Below are 26,753 nucleotides of genomic sequence, written 5' to 3'. Positions count from 1 at the left end.
ACAGAGAATTAATAAATATTTAGATCAAATCCACGTGCATGCATATATGGTTGACAGAGAGAAAGAGCCATTTCCATGAGGCTTCAACAACTCCATACTGCTGTGAGGATATAAAAAAATAGAGGAGTGCCTTTCAAACTGAGTCAGTGGTATGTACTAGCAGGAGCATATCTGCAAATAACAGTGTATAAATACAAAATAATCATAAAAATAACCTTTTAAAACTGCTTGTAAAAGCAAGTGGTTGATTAAAAATGTTCCCATTGTTCTTGTTTATTCTCTTTTGTATCAGTGGTTCTGCTGCAATTCATACTATATTTTTGAGTCACTGCCAATGCTGCTATCTGGAGAGAAACAACTGAAGCAACTTTAGTGATTGCTGTCTTTATATAGTCACAGTATGCCAATACTGCAAGGCTGCTAATTCTGTACGCTGACTTTTTATTATTTTGTGCTTCTATTATCCCAGATAAAATAGCTACTGCAAAAAAATGTTATGAATAGCTCTGTAATGTCTCCTCAGGCTGGCAGAAAGGTGCTATAGAAAGCTGTGTTCTTAGCTGCTGCTTCTCCTTCTCCATCTTTCCCAGTTGTCACTTCTCTCTGCTGTCTTTGGTGAAGTGGGCTTGCAGTTGCCGACAGTTATAAACCTCTTGCAGCAAAGCAGAAATGAAAAAAAGAGAGCTACTGACAGGGCGGAACGAAAGTACCCGTGGAAGAAGGGCCCTCTCCTCAGTGTCCTCTTCAGCAAGGGAATAATCTCCTTGCTTGTGATTTTTACTGGGTTAAACTGAATGAACATCCATTCTTTGATGATGCAAAGGGTCCCCATATCTGTTAGCTAGGGAGCAAGAATAAAAAACAAATTCCCTAACTTGCTTGAAACACGTATTGTAAACAGACAAAATGCAGTGCAAGCAATCCTCTGTGATTCAGGCCTGCAAACAAACTCAGAAAGATGGTATAGTATATTGCTTATGTTTGGGTCTCAGGAGATATTTGTAGGATTTAGCTTTCCCTTTTAGTTTTTCCCTGAAAATGTAATTGCAATTAACTCTAATACTTTGCTAAGGCCTTAGCCCTTCACACATCCATGTCAAACTTCATACAGACAAGTTGTTTCATTCATTTAACAAGTGGTAAAGCTCTAAGCCACTCGTGTCTGACACTGCCTGTCACCGTGCTCCAGCTTTGTGCTGCTTGCACTCACCACGTGCCTGTTCTGAAGGGAGCGCAGGTAGCCCAGCAGTTAAATGCTGCCGACATGACCCGGTAGTCCACCTCCAGAAGCTGCAATTTTGCCTGTGGATAACTCCAGAATGGCACTCTGCCTCACAAACTAAAAATGCATATTTTTCTTCTTTATTTCCTAGTATGGTAATAGTTACATTGCCTTCAGTAAGACTGTTCACAAATTTGAATGCAGATTAATGTCCTGCTGTGCATGGAGAAGAAAATAAAAAATACTGATACTGCTCTATGTTTTTTCACTTCTCTGTCTGATAGAACAATTCAGATTAAGAGTTTAGGGGTTCATTGTTGTTTTAAACTTCAGTATGAAGAGAAAATTAATTGTGGAGAGAAGAAACATTCACTACATTCAGAGTTGAACTGGTGAACAAAAGAAGAGGCTCAGGATGTTGCAAATGTTTTAAGTCTTAAAATGTCTTGTTACTAGCTAGAAGCTTTTATTATGCAAAGAAATACTTTTCCTGCCTCATGTAAGCTGACGTACTTTATTAGAAGTCTAAGTTTAACAAAGCTATTTTTATTTTCAGGAAGTCATAGTTTATATGATTTAAAACATGAATACATGGAGGACAGCCCTGGGGAAATGAAGCCCATATCTGGAAATGCAGCAAAAGATCACTTGTGCAAGTTTTTAATTTAACAAATTCTATTTGCAGAAGCCAGAACTAGTAGTGTTCATGCTCCCAGTTTACTCAACATAGCAGTCTCTCAGCACTAAATGTCCTCCTCTGTTTTATTAATGATTTTAGCCTCGTTCTCATAATTTACATTTCTTATAGTTCTCCTTTCCTGTAATTAAGTACCTCCATTATTTAAAAAAAAAAAAAAACAAAAAAAAAACAAAAAAAAAAAAAAAAAAACAAAAAAAAAAAAAAAAAAAAAAACAAAAAAACAAAAAAAACAGGTGTGAATAATGAGATGCTTTCCAAAGAGTGTCACTTAGATCAAGGTCATGAGAATTAGTCTTCTTGAAATACTCTCAGCTCTGCCACCAACTTTATCTGAGACCTTCATTAACCACTTAACCTCTCCACATCTGTTACTCCACCTGGCAAAGGAGAATGGCAATACTTTCCAAGCTTGCCAGCTACATTTTACTATGAAAGTATTTTTGCAACTCATGAGTACAGACCGTCTCTCAAGAGCCAGGTGTTACTGCCCAGGCCTTGATGGACTTGGCACAGTATGAAGGACAGACATAACCCTGGTCTGAGCTGGGGGTTTGTGCAGCTGGCTGACCATGGCTACTTTGCAGGTTGATACTATAGTGGAGGCCTACAATCACTTTATTGCAGAATCTACCTCATAGGTTTGTAGGTCTGGGGGTTATTTTACAGGTAAATTTGTTAGCAGACCTCCTATACTAATCTGGCAGAGAATAGTTTAGAAACCCCAAAGTAAAAATATTAGTAATTTATTTTTTTCCCCAAGGTTTTAATCTATTAAAATTGTCTGGCTCCTTTTTTTTTACTATGTATACAATTTGACTCTTGATTTGAAGGTTTTCTGAAGTTAAGAAATATATGGAGCATTTGGGAAAAGTGGAAAATGATCTTGAGAAGGGGTGGTTGTCACTCTGCCAATCTGACCTTCTCGCCTCGCCTCGCCTCTCCTCTCCTCTCCCTCTCCCCTTTCCCCTTTCCCCTTTTCCCCCTCCCCCTTTCCCTCAGCTCTTTCCCAAGAGCTATTTAACTGATGGTACAGTTCCCTTTTGCTAAAATACTGCCAGTCTTCCTGACACTAGCAATTAGTTTCAGCTATTGTGAGCTGTATTATACCACTGTGCTGCAACACTAGAGGGGTACCAGCATTTGAATTGAATAAAGGATACCTCTAAATTTCACCATTTTTTAAACCATAAAACAATGGTTTACAAGAGGGCTATTTTACAGAAAGGAGTCAGGAGAGATAGATAGTTCCTTGGAGGTCCAGTAAAAGAGAGAAAGTCACTTAGCTGAAAGGAACAGGCTAACCTTGGCACTTGATTTCTCATTATGTAATTCTGTACTAAGAACTTACTAATGATGGCCTTTATGAGCCCCACTTCTTAGCACATAGTTTATCTGAAGCAGTGATGAGAAAGCCAAGGGTGCAAACTCCATTCCACCACTAAATTAGACATCAAAAACATAAGGGATACAAGATTCCAAAGTGCAAAGGCTCTGTCCTTCTGTCTAGATGCCTCTAGTTTTTTCACAAGTGGCAATAGCTGGAATATCTCCATAGTGCAATCTAGGCCTTATCTGGGTACCTTATGGTAGGGAAGGGAGAAGAATAAGGAGAAAAAAAGAATCATGTATCAGTCATCAGAGTAATAAATTTCATTTTTATAATTGATCTAAATTTCATATTATTGGTATTTATTACCAGCAACTTCTATATATGGAGGCAGCTGTTATTTCCTTTAATGTGCTTATTTTACTCCTCTGCCCACATACTTCCTTTGCCTCAAGCATGCCTTCCTGGCAACATTGATTATGAATCAGTTTACTTCTGACAACTGTTCTGAGTACAGCTTTTAGAAAGCCATGAAATCCTTCCTTTCCCAAGGTGTTTTAGGTATCAAAAAAAAGTGCTAATAATATAAAACTTGATGTTTTTTAACAAGCTTGTCTACAGTGAAAAAAGAGAAACTGGTTCATATTGTTACCAAGGCAAAGTTATTTTTGTTCAAAGCTGTTCACCACAAGGTAAATGAAGAAATTTTATGTGATAGATATCCATAGTAACTCTCTGGAAGGCAGAGGTCATAAGGAAGGCAGGAAGGTCATAAAGCAAGACATCAGCTCCACAAAAATATATGCTCAGATAATTTTAAATGGGAGTGTGAGCTGTGGCAGCTGCTGGGAGGGCCTAGATCTAATTTTCTTTTACTTTCCCTCCTTTGTTTTCCTTCAATAACAAGCATGCAGCAGTACCAGTTAGTGAAAATTTCCACAAAGACTAATAGTACCTTAGAGGGCTTGAAGCCAGTCTGCAAATGTCCCCAGCTATAACTGAAAGAAAAAACACCCCAAACCAAAAAACAGTCAATTAATGAGAGTCACATCCAATTCCTCTAGGAAATGCGGAGGCATAAATTGTCTGTGGCTTCTTTAAGACCTTTTTCAACCCAAAACAGAGATTCCTTATGAAACAGGCTAGCAGCTGTTTTTTTCCAGGTGCTCCGTTACCCACGAGAGTCAGGAGCAGCATTGAGTTGATCCTGAGTGAGGGTGTGGTTTCAGAGCCACCCTGAGCTGATCTTAGGCCCTGTTGCTGTTAAAAGAAGCAATTCTGCTCCTCCTGTGTTATCCAGCTGCTCAAGCTTGCTATATGTTTGGAAGTTTGTAGGGGTCCCTCAGCCATGAGACATCAGCTCTCTGATCTTACTGAAGGCCAATTTCTTTCTTAAAGGCACAGTTTTCAACCAGATCCACAAGCTTATCTCACTTACCAAAAAATTTCTAATTTTGATAGGAAAGAGAACACGTTCCTGAGACCAAGGCATAATCCCCTTTTCAGTGGTAATTACATCAGAAGCTTAACCCAAGCTAAGGAAGTCTCTTGAACACATTTTGCATGACCAGAAGCAATTTGTTTTATGTCTTCAGTGTTTCCTTATGTAACTTCCCTTAGCATTAGAGGTGTTAAAGTACAATTTTGTCAAACACAGCCTGCCTGTGTCAGCATCTAGTTAAGCCAACTTCAAACACAACCATTACAGTTGCACGAGAGACCTGCATGTTGCAGCAGGAAGTGTTTGTGCCCCTGCAAGAGCATTAGCCCTACACTTAGGCAATGTCCAGTTTGTGCTGTGGAGCAAGAAACCCACAGACATAGTTCAGACCTTGAGCTGAGCTCAGCACTGACAAGGGCAGCTGCCCAGTGTTAGAGCCTCATGATCTAAGTCTCACCTGATGGCTCAAGACATTCAAGCATTTCCTATATATAAACATGCAAGCACACAAAATCATGAACCATAATCTAGGCATTTTATTAATCACATAATTATATTTTTCAAAGCTTCTTCTAGGACAACCTAAAGGCAATCGGGCTGTGTTTTTTCTTTATGTTGCAGGAGTGTATAACATCAAACACAAGCACACGCAACAATTATTACAGTGATTTATAAACTTCCAGCAATTTTCTATAATCTTTCCTACCTTGCTGTGGGCACCAGCAGATTTTCCCCAACTTTTTTCTGGATAGTGCATGTCTGACAGATAATTATTGCTCAGAAAATACATTCCATGCAAAATATTTTGTAGCACAGTGATGCTGTATGTAATTCATCAAAGAATTGTAGCATTGCACCTTATCTCCTGGGATTGACTTTAAAGAGTGATTTCTAATGAAAATTCCTGCTGAGAGAAGCAGAAAAATTGGAGCAGTATTGGTCCCTGCAGATGCATTCTTCAGATCCCAGATTTCCTATTCCAGATACAAAGCCTAAAAAGTACTACTGTTTCACTGTAAAAACCATGAGAAGTAACCTCTCAACCTTATCAAGCCTGATCTATGACAAGATGACAACATGAGCTATCAAGACTTTTCATGTATGTGTTTGTGAGTGCATACACAAACATGCAAATCATATGCATAGGTATCAGTCTCCTCATATAAGGGAGGAGGGTTCTAAAACTGGGCACTACAAGATGAATAAGACAAGGTACAGTTATTTGTACAAGAAGTAGACTAAAATAACACAGACTGCTCTGTGAGTAGGACCTTTCTCCCCCAACAGTATTGTTACACTCATCTCGGACACACACTGAAAACAATGACTTGATCTCCCCAACATTACCCAAAGCCCCAGGCTGTTGCCTTTCCTCCAGACCTTTATATGCTCATTTTAGGTCTGCTGACATGGCATGGAAAACCAGGTTAAAGAGGTAAAGGCAGGTGTTTTCTTTTTACCAAACTAGCGAAACCCCATCATGTTATTTCACACAGCTTCCTCTTTGTGGGCAAATTAATTTGAAGATGAGAAATGAGAACTGCCTTTGCTGATACCTCTTCACAAAACTGTGCAGGGAAGGACACCCAGGTGCATAAGCAGATCCTGGATTGCATAATGAAAAACAGTACTTTTAAACAGATAGCCTTATTCCTGTGCCCTGAAGAACTAAACTCTTGATTCCATGAATATGGAGGAGACATTTACCCCTAAGGAAACTCTTCAATGCCACTATAACCTTTCTCTTTTTCCTAGCCCCCTTTCACAAGTCTGCTTGTGGCCAGCTGCAAGGTGGTGCTATTCATGTTGCATATTCTGTTCCAATTTAAGAAGTGTCCTCTTTGTTGTGATTATGTGCCTTGATGATTATCACTCATATTCACTTTTCCCAGGACTATCTCTCACTCAATCCCACGCATGTGTCAGGACATTTTACAGGGTATTTGGGTGAAAACCAGAGCAATCTCTGGTTATTCTGTACAGTCACTGTGGTACACACTCATCACCCTGCTGCTTCTGTGCTGTGCAAACGCACACTCAACACTGCTGGATTTTGCAATGGTCCTGTTCCTACAGCTAAATGTAGAAGACAAAAGAGAGACACAGTCACTCTGAAAAGCAACTGTGGTGTCATGCAGACAGCGCAACCTGACTGTGGCTCTCTAGCTTTCTCTGCCTTTGGAAGCTATAACCTGCTCTAGTCCTTTCTGCTGACAGCATCTATTTTTTTACCCTCAGCTGCCTTTAATGCATGGGCCATTAATGCACTGTGGATACACAGACAACATTCATCCGCTCACTCAGCCAGACATCTGGAGCTCAGTGGCATTTGACCTCTTCTTCACTCTGGACCAGGCAGCGTGGGCAGGTTTCATTACTCCCTGGTGCCTTTATGTTGCCACACAGATGGACACTCCAGACCCTGACGTGGATACCTCACTCCTGTCTTGGCTCCAGATGTTTTCTTCAGACAGGATATGTAAGTAAAGGAATCAACAGCTAATTTCATGAAGGGAGGAAAGGAGGGGAGTTATTACTATGAAAACAATATTGTGCTTGCAGGGAAAATACTTTGGACATGGGAACTTCAAAGTAGGACAAGAGTGATAAGAAACAGATCTCAATCAGAGCTTAATTTCCTGTTTTCTGTTCAAAACAGTCCTATGTTAAAACCAATGAAGTATTTCTATCCTTGCTAGGTCAGGCAGATTTTATCCTAAACACTACTGATTGCTATGATCATAATATGAAGCAATAACAACACACAAAATTTTTTTTCTACAAAAGATTTTTACCTGCTCTCTTTCTGCTGTTCTGGTAACCCAGCTGTGAGTATGGATTCCCACTACCTGCTACCATGATTGCTAAAACTTCTTTCTCTTTTGCTTCCCACTGTCATTTAATCTATAAAGCAGACCTTAGAACTGTCAATCAACCTGGCTTCGTCAACCCTCTTTATTACCTTTAGCTCAAGGCTGCTGTTCTGATCTCCCAGTCAAGAGAGAACCAGCTCCACTCTAGGAATTCAACCTCTGATGCATCTCACCCTCTACACTACCAGGCTGCTACCCTCACATCAAGGTTTTCTCTCTCTGCAGGTGCCCTCAGTCTCCTTCTGGCCATCTCTGGGTTATTTTCTTAATGAAAATCATGGAATCACACAGAATCACAGAGTATATGGAGTTGGGAGGGACCCACAAGGATCATCATGTTGAACTGCTTGTTTTGCACAGGATGTTCCCAAGAATCACACCAGGTGCCCAAGAGCATTATTCAAATGCTTCCTGAACTCTGTCAGGCTTGGCGCTGTGACCACTTCCCTGGGGAGCCTGATCCAGTGCCCAGCTACCCTCTGGGTGAAGAGCTTTTTCCAACCTAAATCTCCCCTTACACAACTTTAGGCTATTCCCTTGGGTCCTGTTCCTGGGTACCGAAAAAAGAAAGGGAAAGGGAAAGGGAAAGGGAAAGGGAAAGGGAAAGGGAAAGGGAAAGGGAAAGGGAAAGGGAAAGGGAAAGGGAAAGGGAAAGGGACAAACCAAAATAGTGTCTATCCTAGAGTACTGCTCCTAGCAAGAAGTAAGAATGAAGAAATTTTTAGTATTCTAGAACTGCAACTAGTCCTCAGCCTCTATACTGACATCAAAATGCAAATGTAATCTGCATAGTTATAAACTATTTGCAACCTAAAATCAATATGAAATAACAGGGACAAATCTGGGCTTCCTAAGCTGATTGTGGCTTGCAAACAGTCCAGCTACATGCAGTACCTGCTGCTGACAGATTGTTCAACGAGAGAAGGCTCTATAGACCCAGAGACTGTTGGATCACATCAAATTCTTTGGCTAAAGGAAGAAAAATTATAGCCAAAGGGAAGATTTTCTGTGATCAGATCACTTTTCCTAGCTCTTCCTCTGGTTGTTGCACTCACCTGGCCTAGCTGATAAGGAAATTCCAGGCAGGAAGCTGTTATGCTATTGAAGGGAACTAAAAAACCCCCTGTAGATTTCCAGGGGTCTGGGGACAGCCGTTGAGGAGCATTATGATCTTTCCAGAAATCCTCTGCAACGTTGTCTTACCCAGCTCTTCGTGCTGGGGCGATGTCCATCTCCCACAAATCACCAGTCACCTCCCATGCCTTCCCCAGTAGCTCCTCCCTCTGCTCATGCTCAGACACCGGGAATGGCGAGTGACCCTGAGGTTGGTCACTGCTAACCACTCCTGTCTAACAGAGCTAGAGGCCAGCTACTGACCAAAGTGCTAGATGATGCTGGCAGGATCCCGTCCTGCCTGTTACACTATGGGGGAGGCTATCATGGCAGCAGGATTGTTTGGGATATTGAAAGTCTGGGGATGACTGTGCAAGGAGGTTAAGACCCTGAAAAGTGCAGCACTCCCAAGTCCTGCACAACCCACTCCCAAGTGCCAGTAACAGCATCTCTGGGTTGAGTGTGGGTACAACTATTCGTCCCTGCTCTCATGCCATGCACTTCCCTGTGCAGTGCTCTAGGGACTGCCTCAAATGTCCCTCACCTGGTTTCATTCACTGGCCCCTTAGGGTCAGCTGGAAATAGGCCAGAGTACTGTCTGCCATTAGGAGCTCTGAGAAGGCACTTCTCACGGAATCAGGCTTTTACCTAGAATGCCAATGATCAGTTCTCCATTCATATCTCTAGCTTTCCTGTTTTTCCTGCAAGGACACATTATTACATATAATAAAGGAGCCAAGAGCACAGCTGAAAGCCATGAGACAACTGTGTTCGTGTTTGTGTCCATCTAAGGTTATCTAAGGCTGTTCAGGTACACAGATGGGCAGAAAACTAGAATACTTTATTGTGTCAAATGTACGGTTCATAAAATCAACCACATAATTCAAAATACCCTTTAAGTCAGATGCTACCTTAATATGCCATAAGTAAAGGCATAAAGATGAGCATAACAAAGGAGGGAAGTTACAACACTTGACACAGTGCCTAACTTGGCTTTGAAGCAGCATGTCCACAGCTGCACAGCTGTGGAAGCATTCTGAAGTGTGAAGCTTTCTTGAGTTTCTTGGACAATTTTGTTGCTCCATACTAAAATGTCATGTGCAAGCACAGGTTAGAAGGTCTGGAAAAGGCTTTGTTGGTGCTCTCTGCAGTTGGTTTTATGACTATCTTTTTGGACTGATACATTACACACACATATGTATATATTTAACTGTACTAGATATACTTCTTAGATAACAGCCACATTGTCAGTAGAAATAAAACACACAAGACATGAAACACGGAGCTACTTTCTCTGAAAGTAAATCAATCACCATGTTGAAGATCTATACAGATATTTTCCAGGGTAAAATTTAAAATGACTCCAGAAATAAAATGAGTGGTTATGCATTCTTTCTATTGTTTTCTGTATTGCTTTTAGACTACTGCATACCCAAAGGCATGCAGTGCACACAGGAGCTTGGCATGCTTTGAAGATTATGCCAAATTCTGCTTGCTTTATGCAAGAAGGTGAAATCAATGATATTGCTCCTGTACACAAGACAGAAAAAATTAAGTCCCTAGTTCCTCATTTCCTTGGCAAAGTATCCTTATAAAGCATGCTGCCAGTTCTGCAAGCTTTTAAGCAGTGGATTTAATTAGGCTGTTTATATAAGCGGAACCATGTATTTGTTCAAATGCTACTCAGTTCAAATTCTATGCCACAGCTGAAATTTTCATATAAAAGTCATGCTTCAAGGAATAAGACACTCCTTACTGAAAGCCCTCTCCCACTGCTGTGGCACTAATGGTGTGGGTGAGGGCCACACAACTGAGGACTTTAAAATTGTATTTCCATACAGCACCTTTCTTCTTCCTTGTTGTGAGATTGATGAGCAAAGATAAGGCAACAAGAAGCACCAGCCTTTCTGGTTTTAATGGACTCAGGATATCCACAGTGATTTACATGTTGCATACACAACTATCTGGCATGGAATTAACTCTTCTCATAACTCAGTAGGGGTAGCAGAAACCATTAATCACCTAAAAAGAATCATCTGAGGTATTTGTACACGGTTAGCATCAGTCCCTATATATTGAAAAAAAGGAGAATTTTGGTTCTCAGCAAGAAAATTATAAAAATCATGATGGAAGAAAGACAAGACAGATAGTGGTCAGCAGATAGGAAAGATAGAGAAAAATACTCTTTTCTGTACATAGTCTAAGTCTATTCTGACTCTTGTACCCAAGTCGGAGTCCGCTGTGGGCCAACATTACATAGGTAAGCAGAACTAGAACTTCATAGTTACTTACAAGAAACCCTCTCACATTCCTGAATAGCTTTTGAATAAACCTGAAATGTGGAGTGAGAACAGTAGAATCCCACTGATTCACGTGGGATTGAGTTTTCTCATGTTTAACTTTGTGGAAATACCAGGAAATAATTTTAGCCGTTATCATTTCAGGAGTAGTATGCTCAGAATCCATCAGGCTGCTGCCTGATCCTGAAGGATGGTACACTGTGGAAGGGATTCATGCTGGAGTAATTTGTGAAGTCTGTGAGAAAAACTCATGTTGGAGAAATTTGTGGAGGGCTGTGTCCCATAAGAGGGATCCCACACCGGCGCAAAGGAAGAGTGCGAGGAGTAAAGCATGAACAGGACCTATTCTCTACCCCTTTGCACCAGGGGGAAGGGGCAGAGAAATCCAAGAGACAAGTCTGGAAAGAAGGGAAGGATGTGGGGATGGTATTTTAAGACTTGGTTTTATTTTTCTCATTATCTTAGTCTGATCTTTTTTTTTAATAAATTCAACTACTTTCTGCACATGGATCCTGTTTTACCCATTATGGTAACAGGTGAGTGGTCCCTCCCTGTCCTTATCCTACAAGCCTTTTGTTATATTTTCTCTCCCTTGTCCATCTGAGGATGGGATGGATAAAGCAGCTTTGGTGTGTACCTGGCATCTAACCAGTGTCAATACACCACACACAGGTAGAGGTCCAATGTGCAATGCTCATACAAAAACCATTAAGACAAAAAAAGACCAGCATCTCAATGGATTTTCATCTTTTGTCACCTGGCAGGAACATTTCTTACTGTAGAGATCATGGACTACAGAGGGGTATATGTATACTCCCACCAAGTGCAGCACAACATCTCTTTTTGTTTTCTCTTTCTCCTTGTCTCCTCATTTTCTTGTAAGCAATGGTGGAGATGTAGGAATCTCCTTCCCTTTCAGCCTCTGCTACCTTCAGTCTGGTTGAGCACATTGCTTCTAAATCACTTTAACAAATATATATCTGGCATAATACATTATTTTCTAAGCCTTTAGCTGAATCCTCATTCCTACTCATTCTAATGTTTCTATTGAACATGGTCTGATACTGTGGGTGTTAAGACTTAAAACATCCTAACAAAAAGGGTGTCTGCTTTACACGAGACAATACTTAACTACGAGAAGTCACTGATCACAGTCTAACATCAGTGAGAACTGCACTTCATGCTCTTTTTGATATTCTGTCTGTATTTTCCTCTTAGCTCTGGTTATAGCTGTTAAATTGTCCCAGCCTTACCTTAGCTTCTGAGAGCATATATTTGCAGAGTAATCACAGCACACAAGTGTGCTATCTTACACCAGCCAGCACTACGGCTCATTCTTCTTAATTTCCTTATATATATGGATACTGCCTTGGAGATTTAAATAAACAGTTTAGTTTACCTTAGTTTATTCCTAAATTCAGATGAATGAATACAAAACATTATTTCTTCACCTGTTTAATAACTTTTAAGATAGCTTTTGCATCTCTATTTAGCAGCCCTTAGCAATTTCTATGTATGAAACAATCCTCTAAATAAAACAAAAATAAATACATAAATAAAATAAACACAAAAATTCTTAATTTTTTTCTTGTTGCTAAAATTTGCAGAGCCCCATTACTTCCAAAAAGGTAGGTTTTTTTAGGATTCAATGGGATTTTAGTTTCAAATCTGTTCCATATAATGCATCTGGTGCAAAGCTATCCAGTTGAAATATTATTGCAAGGTTTTTTTTCTTGTTTGTTTCTTTAAAATTTTGTCTTTCCCTGACATAGAGTAGAAGAAATAGCACTTAGGAGAAATCCCTGAGAGACCATATAACTTAACTTCTGTGGTTTTAGTTACTGTATGTTTGATAAATTACTTCACCTGTTAGAAAAGTGAGTTTTAAATGAATGGAATTATACAATAAAATTATTAAATCTGCAGCAAGGTTCACTGGATGTCTTGATCACAGACACAGTGTTGTTTACTCTTTTCACAGGTTTTGGGCACTTTTCTTGCACTCCTTTTCTCCTGCATATTTGAGGTGTTCTGCCCTGAAATGGAGAAAAAACATGTGCCAACATTTGCATGTTTCTTCTCTATTTTAAGTGTTTGCAGTTTGAAATACTCACTGAAATGTGGTTTAGAAAAATAGTCAAAGAAATTGCAACATACATCTTAAAAGAGGATTTCAAACAAATCTCTCTTAGGGCAATGGGAAGTACATCAAACAGCATGCTTTAAAGTATGATTCATCATTTGATGTAGCTGATGCATCATAACGTTTCCCATCTGACAAAGGCGGGCAATGCACCCTTTACAACTATGTGTCGAGTGTTTTGTCACTGGCACCACAAATTCCCTCAAGTTTGCCTTTTGCACAGCAGCTAAAGCAAAACAGTTCTGAGAAGCATACCTGTCACAGTTCTGTGCACCTGAGGCCTTTCTACATGGCTTCTTGTCTGAACACACATTAAAGACATTGCAAAAGGAGCCTCACATTTTCTAGAGTCCAGTTTTTTTTGTTTGTATTGTTAGTCTGACATAAGTTGACATTTCATTTTCTCATACCTAACAAGCTTATAGTGATTTAATTCCACATTTTGATGAAGTTGTTGTTGCAGTGTGCAGCTACGCAAACGGAGCAAAAGGGCTTTGTGAATTTGAGATGGGAGTTTCTGTTTCCTAAACCTAAAACTGGAGTTTCTATTCTGTATTTTTACGTGTATTCATCCTTCCCCCTGGAGTTATTCCCATTGGATTTTACCTATAATGTATTCACACTTTGCTTGTGAAATAGAAATGTTCTATTGGTCTCACCTTATCTCTTATTTTCCCCTATAAAACCTGTGTCTGGACCCCAGATTGGGGTCACTTGTACATGCGGCGATTGGGCAAATACAACCTACTTTGGACTGCACAACAAGTGCCCAATCTCTTGAGTCTCTTTATCCCGGTCTTGCTCGCGCTCTCTAAACAGCTCTGTCCGTATCAAACGAACCCACAAAGGTGTTTGTTGCCTCTCTCTCTCTTCGGCTGCTCCCGGAAGCACCTGGCCAGCGCTCCGGGAAAGCGGACCGGGCGAAAAGAAGGAAGTCGGAGAGAGAAGAAAAGAACGAAAAGCAACAGTTGTGAGAAGTTGAGAGCTTCCTACCTAATGTGTGCACAGCTACAATATTATCAGAAAGTAATATGGGTAAAGTTTTGATATGATCTTCCTCATTGTAACATATAAGGGGTTTATAGTCCTCTTATAGGGGAAATTTTCTTCCTTCATTCTCCATAAGAAATAAAATATATAGCCAGAAATCTCCACAAGTCTTTGCAACTAAGTAACTGTTTACCTAAATCCCACTGAATGCGCCTGAAACAAAGCACAAACAGGCAAAATTAGCCAGAAAAATGACTGCAAAACAGGTACTTGACCCTAAACCTTTCTGCTCAAAGAAATTACTTTCTGAACATGCTGCAGTTCTAATTATGACTGCAATGAATCCAGACCAAGCACAAATTAATATACTCTTTGCCTTTACTATTTCTGTATTCAGTCCTCTCTTCCTCTTTAGTCTGAACATCATCAGTGTTCTTTTCACCTCCAGCCTGCACTGCAGACTATAATTAAATAATGAAAATCTATAGAGGGATTTATCTATAGAGGGAAAATGTTTAAAGAACCACTTGGCACATGGAAATTTTTGTTTCACTTGTGCAGAATTAGTCTTTAATATTCCTTTATTCCATTTACTCTCCCTTCTATGCATTTTAATGCTCTTGCTCTCATTCCCATGATCACTCATTTTGGACTTTATTTATTGGTTTGACAGAAGCCAGACTTACCTCAGCTGCTATTGGACAATACTGCAGTGTCAAGTGAGACCACTTGACTGCTTGTATTTCCACAAAGCATGTTTGGAGGAAAATTACTGAGGAAACCACATGCATAATTAACTAACAGAGACCAAAAAAATTTAAAATCTGGCATATTCTTAATATTAAAGGAAAATTTCTTCAGGGGCTATTTTCAGGTAGGTAAGAATTCCTTCTTGGTCCCTTATCAGTACTGTATCAGAGATCTCTTCCGCTGATACAGTGTGATATGTTACAGAATAACAAGGCAAACTGCTACAAGAGTTACTATATATATTATGTAGCCTTTGAAATATTATCCTGGGGCATTACAGCGGGAGAGCCACGCTCTTCCCCTTGTGACACTGATAGACACAGCTATGTGTGAAAAATGCAGGTTTGTCCCTCCCTTGTCCTTAAAAGCACTTTTTTTTTTTCATGGGTAGTTTGTGCTGAGTCACCAAAAACCCTCTCAGGAACTGACTTCAGATTGTATCTCTAAGCATCAGGAGAAAATCTGAAGCAAAGGATAGTGGCCTTCCCAAGGACAAAACACATGAATGGATGGATAAAAGGTCCACACAGCAACATCAGTGCTGGCTCATGTGCAGGTGGACAGCCACAGACCACTTAATAAATGCACACCTGGAACAGTAAGGAAGCATGGCAATGACCTTTTCGTTTTTTTCCTTTACAAACTGACGGGGGAAGTGCAGAGTATTGTACAGGTCACTGCTTGTTTTGACTACCACAGTTCTGGTGCACAGTGAGCAGAGTGACAAGGTTCCCATGCTCAGTTACGGAGATGACTTTCAGCTGGAAAGGGTGGTTCAGGGCAGCTGAGTCAACCTTCACCCACGGCGACCTCAGAGAACAGGGCTGCCACTGCTACAGCAACAGGTGTGACAGCAGAACTCTTCCCACTTTTATGGCCTAGAGTATGCCAAAGCATGCCATCCTCTCTCCCAGGTTCAGGAGGCCATCATTTCACCAGCTGTTTATTTAATCCTGACTAATCCTCGATTCAAGACACAGCTTTTTAGATGTGTAGATGAGATAAAAACCTGAAGGACATACCACAAGAAAAAGGAAAGCATAATTTGAAAAGTAGGTGATTTTACTCCACCATTTTGAGGCAAACCAGGTTACTGAAGTTCTAACTAAATGAAAATATTTGTTTCTAAAAAGAGGAAATTATTTAAACTTACTACTATTTTTCAAAGTATAAAGACATAACATTCCTCTGTTTTCCGCTGCAGACTTATTCTTGCTGGCAGAAAAAATAAAGTCATGACACACAAGCTTCACTAGTGAAGTCTTTCAAAATTAGGTATTTGGATATCTATGCCACAGATTTACCCTCAGAGAAGCTAAATACCCTCAAAGATTACTGGATTTTAACTATTAAAATATCAAACCTGTATAAATGTAAAATCATGGAATCATTATGGTTGGAAGAGACCTCTAGGATGGCCAAGTCCAACCATCAACACAGCACTACCATTGTAACCCCTGAACCACTAACCAACATCATCCAGCACCAAATCCAGATGCCTCTTAAACACCTCCAGAGATGGTGACTCCACCTGGGATGGTAACTCCCAGGGCAACCTATTCCAATGCCTGACATGCCCTAACAGTGAATTTTTATTTTTTTCCTAATATCTAATCTGATTCCCTGTCTCAGCTGAAGGCCATTTCCTCTGATTCTCTCACTGCAGACAGTAGAACAGACCAACCCCCAGCTCACTGCAGCCTCCTTTCAGGGAGTTGTGGAGAGCAATGAGGCCTCCTCATGACTAAACAAACCCAGCTACCTCAGCAACTCCTCATAAGGCAAGTTTCCTGGACCCTTCACAAGCCTTGTTGCCCTGCACTGGAAACACTCCAGCACCTCAATATCCTTAATACCCCTTAATATTCAATTTGTGTTCCTACATTTGCTTTGTTTTAAATAATTATCTTCCCATAAAACTAAAGTTCAAAGATTTGATAGCCTACCAAACTTCAAACTTAAGGACTGGATTTTGCAAGTAGTTTGGAGTTATCTGAAGCTGGGAAGTATTAGGTCTCTACCGCTATTAGGTCTATACAGCTCTTCCTGTGAGCTGGTCAGCCTTTATTTTTAGTTTTCAATTGTCAATATTTCTTTTCTTTTTGTAAAGGATGTTTAAAGAACTGCCAGTACTTGAAGCTGTATTTACAAGTCCAGTGTGATACAAACGGGGCTGATAATGCAGCATTCAGACTTCAGCTCCTTCAGGTGGCAGGACCTCTAAGAAAAATATGTCACTGAAGTTGCCACAGGTTTGCTGATCTCATGTTACCTGAAAAACTGAGAACTCAGCTCCTTAGGGAAGGTACAGGCCACCTTTCCATATTAAACTTTTAATGCTACTTCCAGATCAAGTCTTTGTAAAATCACTTTGTAGTTTAAAAGCACTCCCTGTAAAATTAGCAACTAAATGCTTCCTTTACCAAAGTGCACAGGAACAGAGAAGGGGATTAATTTTTCCCTGCTACATTAGAACAAACACCTTCTTTCATCTGAAACTGTAAAGAGTTCAACACAAATCTTACCAACACAAACCAAATCAATTCATAGATTAAATCTATCATCTGTGTTTTATGAACATCAGGCTATACAAAACATACTAATACCATGATTGATCCCTAGCCTAATCGTGCAGAAAAACACAACTGAAGAAACCTTTTACTTTGAAACTGTTAAATAAAGAAGAAGGAAAGGTAGTTAGCACAAGACCAGAACTCAGTATTTAAGCCGGAAACACTCTTCGGATGTATTTCATGCTCTCAATAAAGCTACAGTGTATATGAAGTCAACACTTCATGAAAGAGAATACCAAGGCAGAAGGCTCTAACAGCTGCATCTCTGGTAGACAAAGCCAAAAGCTGAAGCACAAAAGAACTGTGCTACATGAAATCACTGAGGTGGCATCTTTTCTGCCAAACTCTGCACACGTGACTACCTTGAGCAGACCTGAAACTCACCGGTACAACCCCAGGTCTTCCTAAGCATCACTGCTGGTGTGTCTGCACAGGTCATGGACACAGCCCTGCACAGCAATGTGTGCTGGTCAGACCACACTGACCTCTTGGCTGTGGCAGCTGGACTGTAGCAGATCTGAACAAGCACCAAGGCTTTTCCAAGAGCACCTCCTGTCTGCCTGCAGAAGAGCTCTATGTTTTGGTTTTTTTTTTTTTATAGAGACATAATAAAACTACAGTTTAAAGAACTGTTTAAGGCATATCTTTTATGATTGAAGATATATACTCTAGAAGGAAAGGCACATGCATTTGCTTTAAAAATTTACTGTTCCAGTAAACCTAAAAAACTTAAATGTGATTGTGTTATTGTGAGCCTATTCAACTACAGTTTCTGTTGTACACAGAAAACCTTTTTCCCCTCCCAAGCCATTAAGTGAAAACTCCTGTAATGACTTGAAAAGTTTCAGCTAAGACTTCAACCTTTGCAAAGAGAGATTGCAACAATAGTTCCTTTTTATTTTTTATTTGTATTAATAAAAAAATATATATGAGCACAATCCTAGCAATATCAAGAACAGATTCATACCAAGAGTGAAATTAAAAAGGGAAATGGAAACTGGGGTGATGGCTGGATTCTGGAATGCAAACCACGTAAGCATGAAATAAGGGGAGGAACAATAGTCACTATGACCAACTAGCACAAAGAAGCCTTTAATTACCTTAATAAGCAGCTGCTCATTAAGCAGGTTTGTGAGATTCTTTCAAGACTGAAAAGTTAAATTTGAAGAAAGCAAACACTTACTGGGCCCAGACAGCAACCAAGTCCGAGATCCTTTTAGGCTCAGTAACATATTTGGATTCCCAGTTACCCTGGTCTAGATACCCCCTGGATTCCTATTTAAGATCACATTGAATAAGAGCAAGGAATAGGCCTGTCAGTCTCTTATGTCAATAGCCTTTTTTGTATCACCTTGATTTTCATAATCTCATCACTGCAGAGTTTAGTTTGGTTTTGCTGCCAGGAATTCACAAGGACAGCAGGAACATGGAATGCTAATGCACACACCATAAAGATACTGCACAAGAGTGTAAGAACAATCATTCTGAAGACCAATAAACTGTACCAACTATTTTTACAAGGTACTTTATTTTCACCATTTGTCTATGTTATTCAAGTGACTCATTCTGTATTTTTATTATGAGTATTCAAGATATATGTAAAATGAAGGACACAAATGCCCGTTGAATCACAAGCCTGATCCTGTAAGTTGACACTTCGCTACTGTATTTCTACTGATGTATTCTTACTAAAAAATAAAACCCTGGAACACATGACAGCAGAAGGATACCAAAGCAATAGTGCCATGACAAATTTCTCCACTTGTGGTTTCCTCAAAGAGCATATAGAAGACCACCATCTACCACTGACATCACTGAACTCTTTTACTACCTGTTTTGCATAGTAATGGGCAATACTGTTTTACATCAGTACTGAAAGAGTGAAAACTTACCAGACATCAGTTCTATAAAATCAATCTGCAGGATAAGATCACTAAGGCTACACCCACAGCCTAAGGCAGTAGCTATGAGAGGTGAATTCCCCCCAATTCCAACATGCCACGGGATGTACACCTTAATGGTTATATAATTTCCCAGTCTTGCCAGACCCCTGTTTAATTACTTCTGCTTAAAAGTTAGTCATTTTTCCTGAGGCAATGCTCTGGTTTCTCTTTACAGCTGCCACTACCTTGTATTTTCTCTTTCTGGCTTATGACTCTCTGATGCCTCTTATAGGAAAAAAAAAAAAAAAGTCAATACAGGCAGGCTGCAGAAGGATGGGGAACCAGACATAGAATACAGCTAGTCCTTAGTAAAGTAAACAATACCAGGGGCCTAGAACAGGACATTGCCTACAGACAGAAACATTTGTTTTGCAGTGGAGCCACTAGAATACACTAAATGGCAAGAACTGCAGTCATTTAATTATGTCTCCCATCATGTGCCAGGTGCCTTTTAGCTACAGTGCAGGGAGTATGAGTGCAATTCAAAGAGGGTTACTGACAGCTGTATTTGCTGCTGGCTGCCCTGGCCATCGCAGCCAGAGGCAACAGTTTTAAAGAAAGGAGTACTTGTCACACTGACGTGCTTTGTAAGAAAGAGACTGGATGAAGGCACTAGTTTCCTGGTTTACTCAGCCAGTCAAGCCAAATCAGTACACACACAGGCAATTCTGACATCTTGGAGACTGAGAGAACAGATATAGCAAGACTCATGAGGTGAGACATATTGTTGGACTACCTCACTCCTGTGTGAGGTACTTAGATCCTAGGGTGGTGCCTACTATCAATTTCATGAAGAAAAGATTCTATGTATCACTGCAGTCGTACCTCTTTCCAATTAAAATGGAAGTGAACAGATCATTGTCATGAACTCCACAAGAACCAATGAAGTATCCTTTAAAAAAAATGCAAATTACTAGGGCTTACTAATCACACTTTTCATATATTCACTCTAGGCAAGTTCACTTGCAACTAAACAGCAAGGCCCTTTTCTTTGGAAAATGCCTCAGTCACTCAATGATTACAAGTTAAAACACAAACCATGAATTCATAAACCATATGATCTAAACCAACATGCTTAGGCTATGTTGTGTCTGGGTTCTCTTGTGCTATCATGTGAGAACTCAAACCCTACCATTCCTGCTCATTCCAGAGTGTGTAGAAGAAAACACTAGACATGCTCTCCACCTGTAAAACACAAATAATTTATTCAGATAAGCCTTTAAGAACTCACTCAAGCATCACAGTATGCTAGTGTACAATTAATGACAACTTCAGAAATCATGCTTTTGGTGCAAAGCATAAATTTAACATTAAATGCCACAAGATAATTTTTCATTACTTCAAAAAAGCTTATGATTGACAAGAAACTTAAAAATAAATATTATCAGTATTAAGTACTCAATTTAATTTTTATATAGCTTAGAAAAACTCTGATTGCTGGGAAACAATCTCTGTCTGAGAGCTGTCATAATCAGAAACATTCCTGGCTGAAGTAACACAATTAATGAGTGCACTTTTAAGTTCTGTGAAAGTATTAACTATCTTCCACAGAATAAGTGCATTATGATAATCCAGCTCTCAATAAAATCAATGAGTTGATTTCAGTCTCTTTTTTCCTGGTAACAATATTTCCTCAGGATTCTTGCTTTTTTGTTGGTTTATCTAAGTAAGGAGTGTTGTCTTGTAGCAGATCTTTCCTGGGTATGAGTACTGAAATAGAAAAAAAAAAAAAAAAAAAAAAAAAAGAAGATATAATCTTATGAAAAATACTATTTCAAATTCTAAAGGTGTTTTTACATTTACAAAAAAAAATCTGGTTACTAAATGAGGATCTGAACTTGTGGTAAGTAGTATCACGGTATCTATCTAAGACAAAATCATACTAAGATTTTACTTTCAGCTGGCTACAATAATGTTTTCCCATCTCCTTTTATAAGCATTGAAAATTTTGCTATTAAGAAGCCATAAAGTTTTGCAGTAACTTTTAGCAGGAGGGTGAATGGCATTTTTTCAAGCCTGAGTCATATTATGCTTCAGCAGTTTCAAAAATGAACACTGGATTTGACTTAGCTCTCTCACCTAAGTTTAGAATCTAATCTGTAATATTTATCTTGTCACATCTATTTTAAAGACCAAGAGGAAAAGAAAGCACCTAGTGAAAGTACTGCCACTGTATTGTCACTGTCACTGTATTCTGTGTCCTTCATTACTGAGTCCCCTGTCCTATTCAGCTGGAGGCTCATGTTTTCTCTCCTCCTCCTTCTGTTGCTGATACACCTGGCTGTCCTAACCCCATCCCTACATACTCACACAGGATTAGAATACAAGCCAGTACTTGAACATGAATCCACCTGGCTTTTGCAAAGGAAGCTCTGCCTTACAGTTTCTGCTGGAGTTCTCTGAATGGTGCCTCAGAGGTTACCACAACATGTTTGAATTCCCCAAAGTCCCTCAGTCAATGCTTTTATAAAACAGCCTTATTATGACAGAAGTCTTGCAGAGATAAGTCACTGGTTAAACTGTAAGATGTGAACAATAAATGATCAGGTCATCCATTGGAGTGATGTCAAATGTGGAGTTCTATAGGTATTTTTGCTGACACGTTCAACATATTTGTAAGTAACCTGTGAAGAAAAGGTTTTTCATTATACCATCCTGAACAATTTCGTTAAGAAAATGTCTTACTGTGAAAAATAGCAAGACACTCTTAAGACCTGACTGAGTAAACTGACTGACAAAATTATACCTGGAGACATGCGATGCACACAGGTCAAGAAAAATACTAACCTCGCAAAGTAAGTGTTAAGTTCAAAACTGATTATGACCACTCTGATGAGTTTAATGAGTACAATTTTGTAAAAATAAATACATAATATGTATGCTTAGCAGCCAAAAATTAAACTTAGAATTAGCAGTGACTATTAGCAGGAATCCAGTTGAAAATGAAAGAGAAAACATTATTGTGCCATCATTGTGTCTATAAATGCCTCCTTGCCCACAGTGTGCAGTGAATAGCAAGAATAATCACAGGCATTCACCTGTCGTTTCTGAGAGCTGTTTAATGGGGAAGTGAAAAAAAAGGAAGCAATAAAGGACTTAAAACTCATTAACAGCTTGGTGAAAATGAAAAGTAATTGAAGAGAAGCCCATTGAAGATAATTAAACCAGAAAACATCCCTGACTCAGGAGTGCTGCCAGGTGTGAACAGCTGAAAGAGGTGCAGATTCAATTTTTATATTCCTCTTCTTCAACTGCCTGGAATTACCGTGGAAGACTTGACACTGGTCCAGACTTATCTTTGGCCTTGATTGTAACTGCTGTTTTAAAGTTAAATGTTTTACCAAACCTAAAACTGAAAATTGGTACAAAACTTTACAGACAACACTAAACGGAAGTAAAAGGAAACCATGTACACAGCTGAAGATTTCCTGTATTCTTTTACCATACAGTTGTATAATGAGCCTACCTACTACTTCTCTTTTTGACTGCAAGATAAAAGAACTTCTAAACCAGGAATCAGGATTTCAGAATTTGATAGACTTTGCATTGAGGTAATCACTGTGTCACAAATCTTACACAGCATAACCTGAAACTCAAATTGTTGGAAAAAAGTTTTGGAAATGAACACTCAATCCTCAAAGAAAAAGCTATTTTATGGTCAGTGTACATACTGCACTTGCTAATACTCCTCAGGCAGCTCCTCCCTATTTGGTAGAGCAAGCACCTATAGGTAGGTTTATAGGTTTATATCTATAGATAGGTACGGTGGCTACTGCCTTTAGACATATGCTGACTGACTAGCCTGTACATGCATGCTGACCAGCTATCTAATTGCTGACCTTCCTAATAGTTATAGCTAGTTAAGGGCACTCAAAGTAGTCAATGCCTCTTTTCTACCAGCCTCCATACTTCAAAACATTTGTATGGAAACTTTGTACCTTTGAAACCTCCACCTGTCCTAGGCAGTAACATTAATGAATAGCTTACATTGAGAATTTTGCCTGAGAATAACAGACAGGCTATTTGCCTCACTATTCCTTTCCTTATTTTCACATTCTATATTTATTTACTAAACTGTAACATAAATGTAAGTATCTTTCTAGCATGCAGGCTTACTCACCTATTTTGTCAGAATCTGTGTGGACCGCCTGAATAACAGAAGTTCTGAGAATCACTTCAACATCTGAAGCTATTTTAAGAAGCTAGTAAAAGGAGTAAGAAGAGAGGAACAAGAGAGTAATTTAAATTATATGTGACTATTTCTGAAGCTATTTTCCATACTAGACAACTATTCAAATAATAAAGTCATTCAGTAATACTACTCAGTTATTTATGAACAATGTATACATTGCTTTCGCCTTGGGGATCCTAGAATAACTTTTGACATGTAACTGACCTTGACATGGAGCACACAGTGAGGGAAACACTGGCCTAGTAACATACACGAGTACATACATCTGTGTACCCAATTAAAACTGCAAATGAATAAGCTGAAATGCAACTACAAAACCAAGTAACTAGCTTCCGATGATCAAAGACACTCACTCACACCTCAATAACCTTTGACTTCCCATAGTGAAAGGGCAATCTCATCCTTTCAACACTACTGCTCCTGAAATAAGGGGACAAAAACAAGGGCAAAACATGACAAGAATTAAGAATACTGAGGTTTCACAGCAGAACTGTGCAGAAACAAGGCACTTTCTAAAGACTACCTGAAGTATTAGTATTTGGCAAAAGGCCTGGAATTCCTTATCTCCCTAAGAGGATAAGCTGCAGCACCCTTGCTAGCTTTGCTGAGCCATTAAGAGAAGTCTAATACTTGTTTGCATGATACCTGTGTCAGAAATAAATGGAATGGCTCAAGTGAGACATTTCAGGAGACACGCTCACACTAGGAAGTGGCACGTACCAACAGAAGTGGATCTTTGCAAAGGCTAGAGCTCAATACTTGCCATCTACACTGTACTTCTCATGCTCTTCCCTTTTAAGGGCTTCGAGCAGGTACCCTCCAGTTCCTTCTGCTGAAAGCACATTAGCACCCAGGCTGCATGCTCCTGAAGCACAGCTTCCTCTTCAGGCTGACCTTAATGGAATTCTGCTAGTTGGTCTGACACTTTACATAATGAGACAAATCACAGGTGCATTAGATTCAGCTATCACATTTCTCATTCTCATACTTGATCTCCTTATGTCACTGCAAGCTTGACATGTACAAGTACATACAGATACAAGTACTTGTTGTCATATTAGAATACACTGTAGTTTTCTATACTGGCTGGTCAATACTCCATTTTTTAGTTGCTGTCCAAAGCAGAACACTAACAGCACCACGTTAACATAAGCAAGTGCTCAAACTTTCTCAAGTCCTATATAAAACTTCATTCAGTTCCTCTGCAACCAAGTCTATTCAGTGTGTACATGTAGTAAATGTGATAGCTTCTGTGATGTCCTAGGAGTGTGTAGCTGGAATAGAAGTCTAGTATTTCTTTCACTGACACAGTTAATCAAAGATCAACTAATCCATATTAAAAAGTCACATATGTGAAATTTGTAGGTTGCCTAGAAAACAAATACAGATTTCAAAATTGCAGCAAATATTTTTCCTGTACATCTATTAAAAAAAACAACTTTGAACACATAATTTAGCTGATAATTCAGTGGTAACACAAACACTGAGTATTAATACAGGAGGCTGATAACAAGCTGAAATTCAGGAACTCCTAATTAAATGGTCAGAACTATTTATGTTACTGTTCAGTGGCTGGCATAAGGAAAAGGTTTTCATTTTATTTCTTCAAGGGACAGATGTAGGCACTTTCTTGCAACCAGTGCCCAGTGACAATGGGCAGTCTGATAAAAGGCTGAATGACGAGGACTAAGTTAATCACTCTGTAGGGCTGTTAATAAATAAAATTATCTAAAATACAGAAGTTCTGTTTCAGTTCACAGTAACTTTCAGAAAAAATGACTCAGCAAAAAGTGTTAAGGCAACAATTGAGCAAACATACCTTAGTGAATTAACAGAATGCTCTACTTTTAATGCATGATGAGGAAAGAAGGAGCAAAAAATCCCTGTATTATAATTAATATATACTACAATCAATCCTAATAATTTTGCTGTTTTTTGCCTTCCACAAAGATGCTGAGCCACTTGTGATCTGTTAGTAACTGAGCAGATTGTTTAATTTCTCTGTTTGTTTCTATTTACCTAAACAATAGTAAGCAGGTAAATTTAAGTGACCACACTGCAGATAGGTAGCATGAGCAAAGCATAAGATATTTACATGAAAATTGCAACTTCAAACATTTTCTCATAAAATTTTGTCATAAACTTCAAAATAATCACATTGAACTATCAGAACACACTTTCTACGTACGTATTTTTGTATGTACAAGATTCTGTAAGACAGTATTAATACCAATGGACTTGTTTATATGTTTATAAACAAAGATCCATGTAGAAGTCTTTCTAAACCAACCCAGCTTTTGTGATGTCTCAATGTGTTTACAGTGGTTTAGAGATCCTTTAAGTAAAAAACTCATTTCTAAATATTCTTACATAAAGTGGAAAGAAACCCCAAGCAACAGAAAGCAATAAAATACCTCATTGATCTTCTCTTCAGATGTCTCGTCTCGGTTATTTCTGAATTCTTCATTTATCTTTTGTCTTGCAGCTAAATAAAGTAAACAAAAAACTAAAGAATTAACAAAAATTTTATTTCAAATTTGTCACTGCCCCAAAGTTAAGAATCTTAAGTTCTTTATGGCACATTCCTGAGACACTCTGATCAAAGTATTTCAATGTAAGATCTCCATGTAATTCACATGATGTCACATTTTAAGTTGACTGGTATAGTAATAAAATAAGATTCCCAATTTAGCATTCTGTATTGCATACACAAGGTACTAAAAAAGCAGGTTTAATTCCTTGAGGAAAAACCATACATACAGAATTAATTAATACATCTAACCATGCTCTGGCTGGACTGAAGAGAAGTTAAAAAAACAAAAGACATGTATCTCCCAGGAAGATCAGGAACACTTAAAAAAGAGATGTTTCTCTTCCAAAATATGTGGGTGCTTGAATATGGGTGCTTTAATCTAAGGACCGTTTTTCTGTTTCAAATTAAAGGGTATATGGTTAGGGACACACAAGTTTTCCCAATTATTACTTGAAAATTATGGGAGTAATTTGAGGAAAGATTATGTTAGGAATTATCCTTCTCTGTACTCCAAGAAGAAAGTTCCACAAAATATAGGTAAGCACACACCCCACAAAACAAGTATCTCACCTTCGAGGGCTTTGGTATCATTTTTGAAAACTTCTTGCCGTGTTCTGTGTAACAACTTAAAAAGCTTCAAAACCTGCCAATAC

At 39.0% G+C, this 26,753-nt stretch overlaps 1 protein-coding gene across 2 annotated transcripts in view; it reads right to left on the bottom strand.

The window, feature by feature from the left end:
* The window catches only part of LYRM7 (LYR motif containing 7), a 31,766-nt gene that overhangs the window by 2,897 nt on the left and 2,116 nt on the right, over positions 1 to 26,753 (bottom strand). The window contains exons 2-5 of one of the 2 annotated variants that reach the window (XM_054004364.1): positions 26,671 to 26,743; positions 25,982 to 26,052; positions 23,496 to 23,577; positions 20,508 to 20,560 (exon numbers count right to left, since the gene is read on the bottom strand). In XM_054004364.1, the coding sequence (XP_053860339.1) occupies positions 20,544 to 20,560; positions 23,496 to 23,577; positions 25,982 to 26,052; positions 26,671 to 26,743 (243 nt within the window). In that variant the 3' untranslated portion in view covers positions 20,508 to 20,543. The other variant, XM_054004363.1, reaches the window with a different exon arrangement.

The sequence above is a fragment of the Vidua macroura genome, chromosome Z (genome assembly GCF_024509145.1).
Source record: "Vidua macroura isolate BioBank_ID:100142 chromosome Z, ASM2450914v1, whole genome shotgun sequence".
In the NCBI taxonomy this organism is placed as follows: domain Eukaryota; kingdom Metazoa; phylum Chordata; class Aves; order Passeriformes; family Viduidae; genus Vidua; species Vidua macroura.
This window is presented reverse-complemented; position numbering and strand designations above follow the sequence as displayed.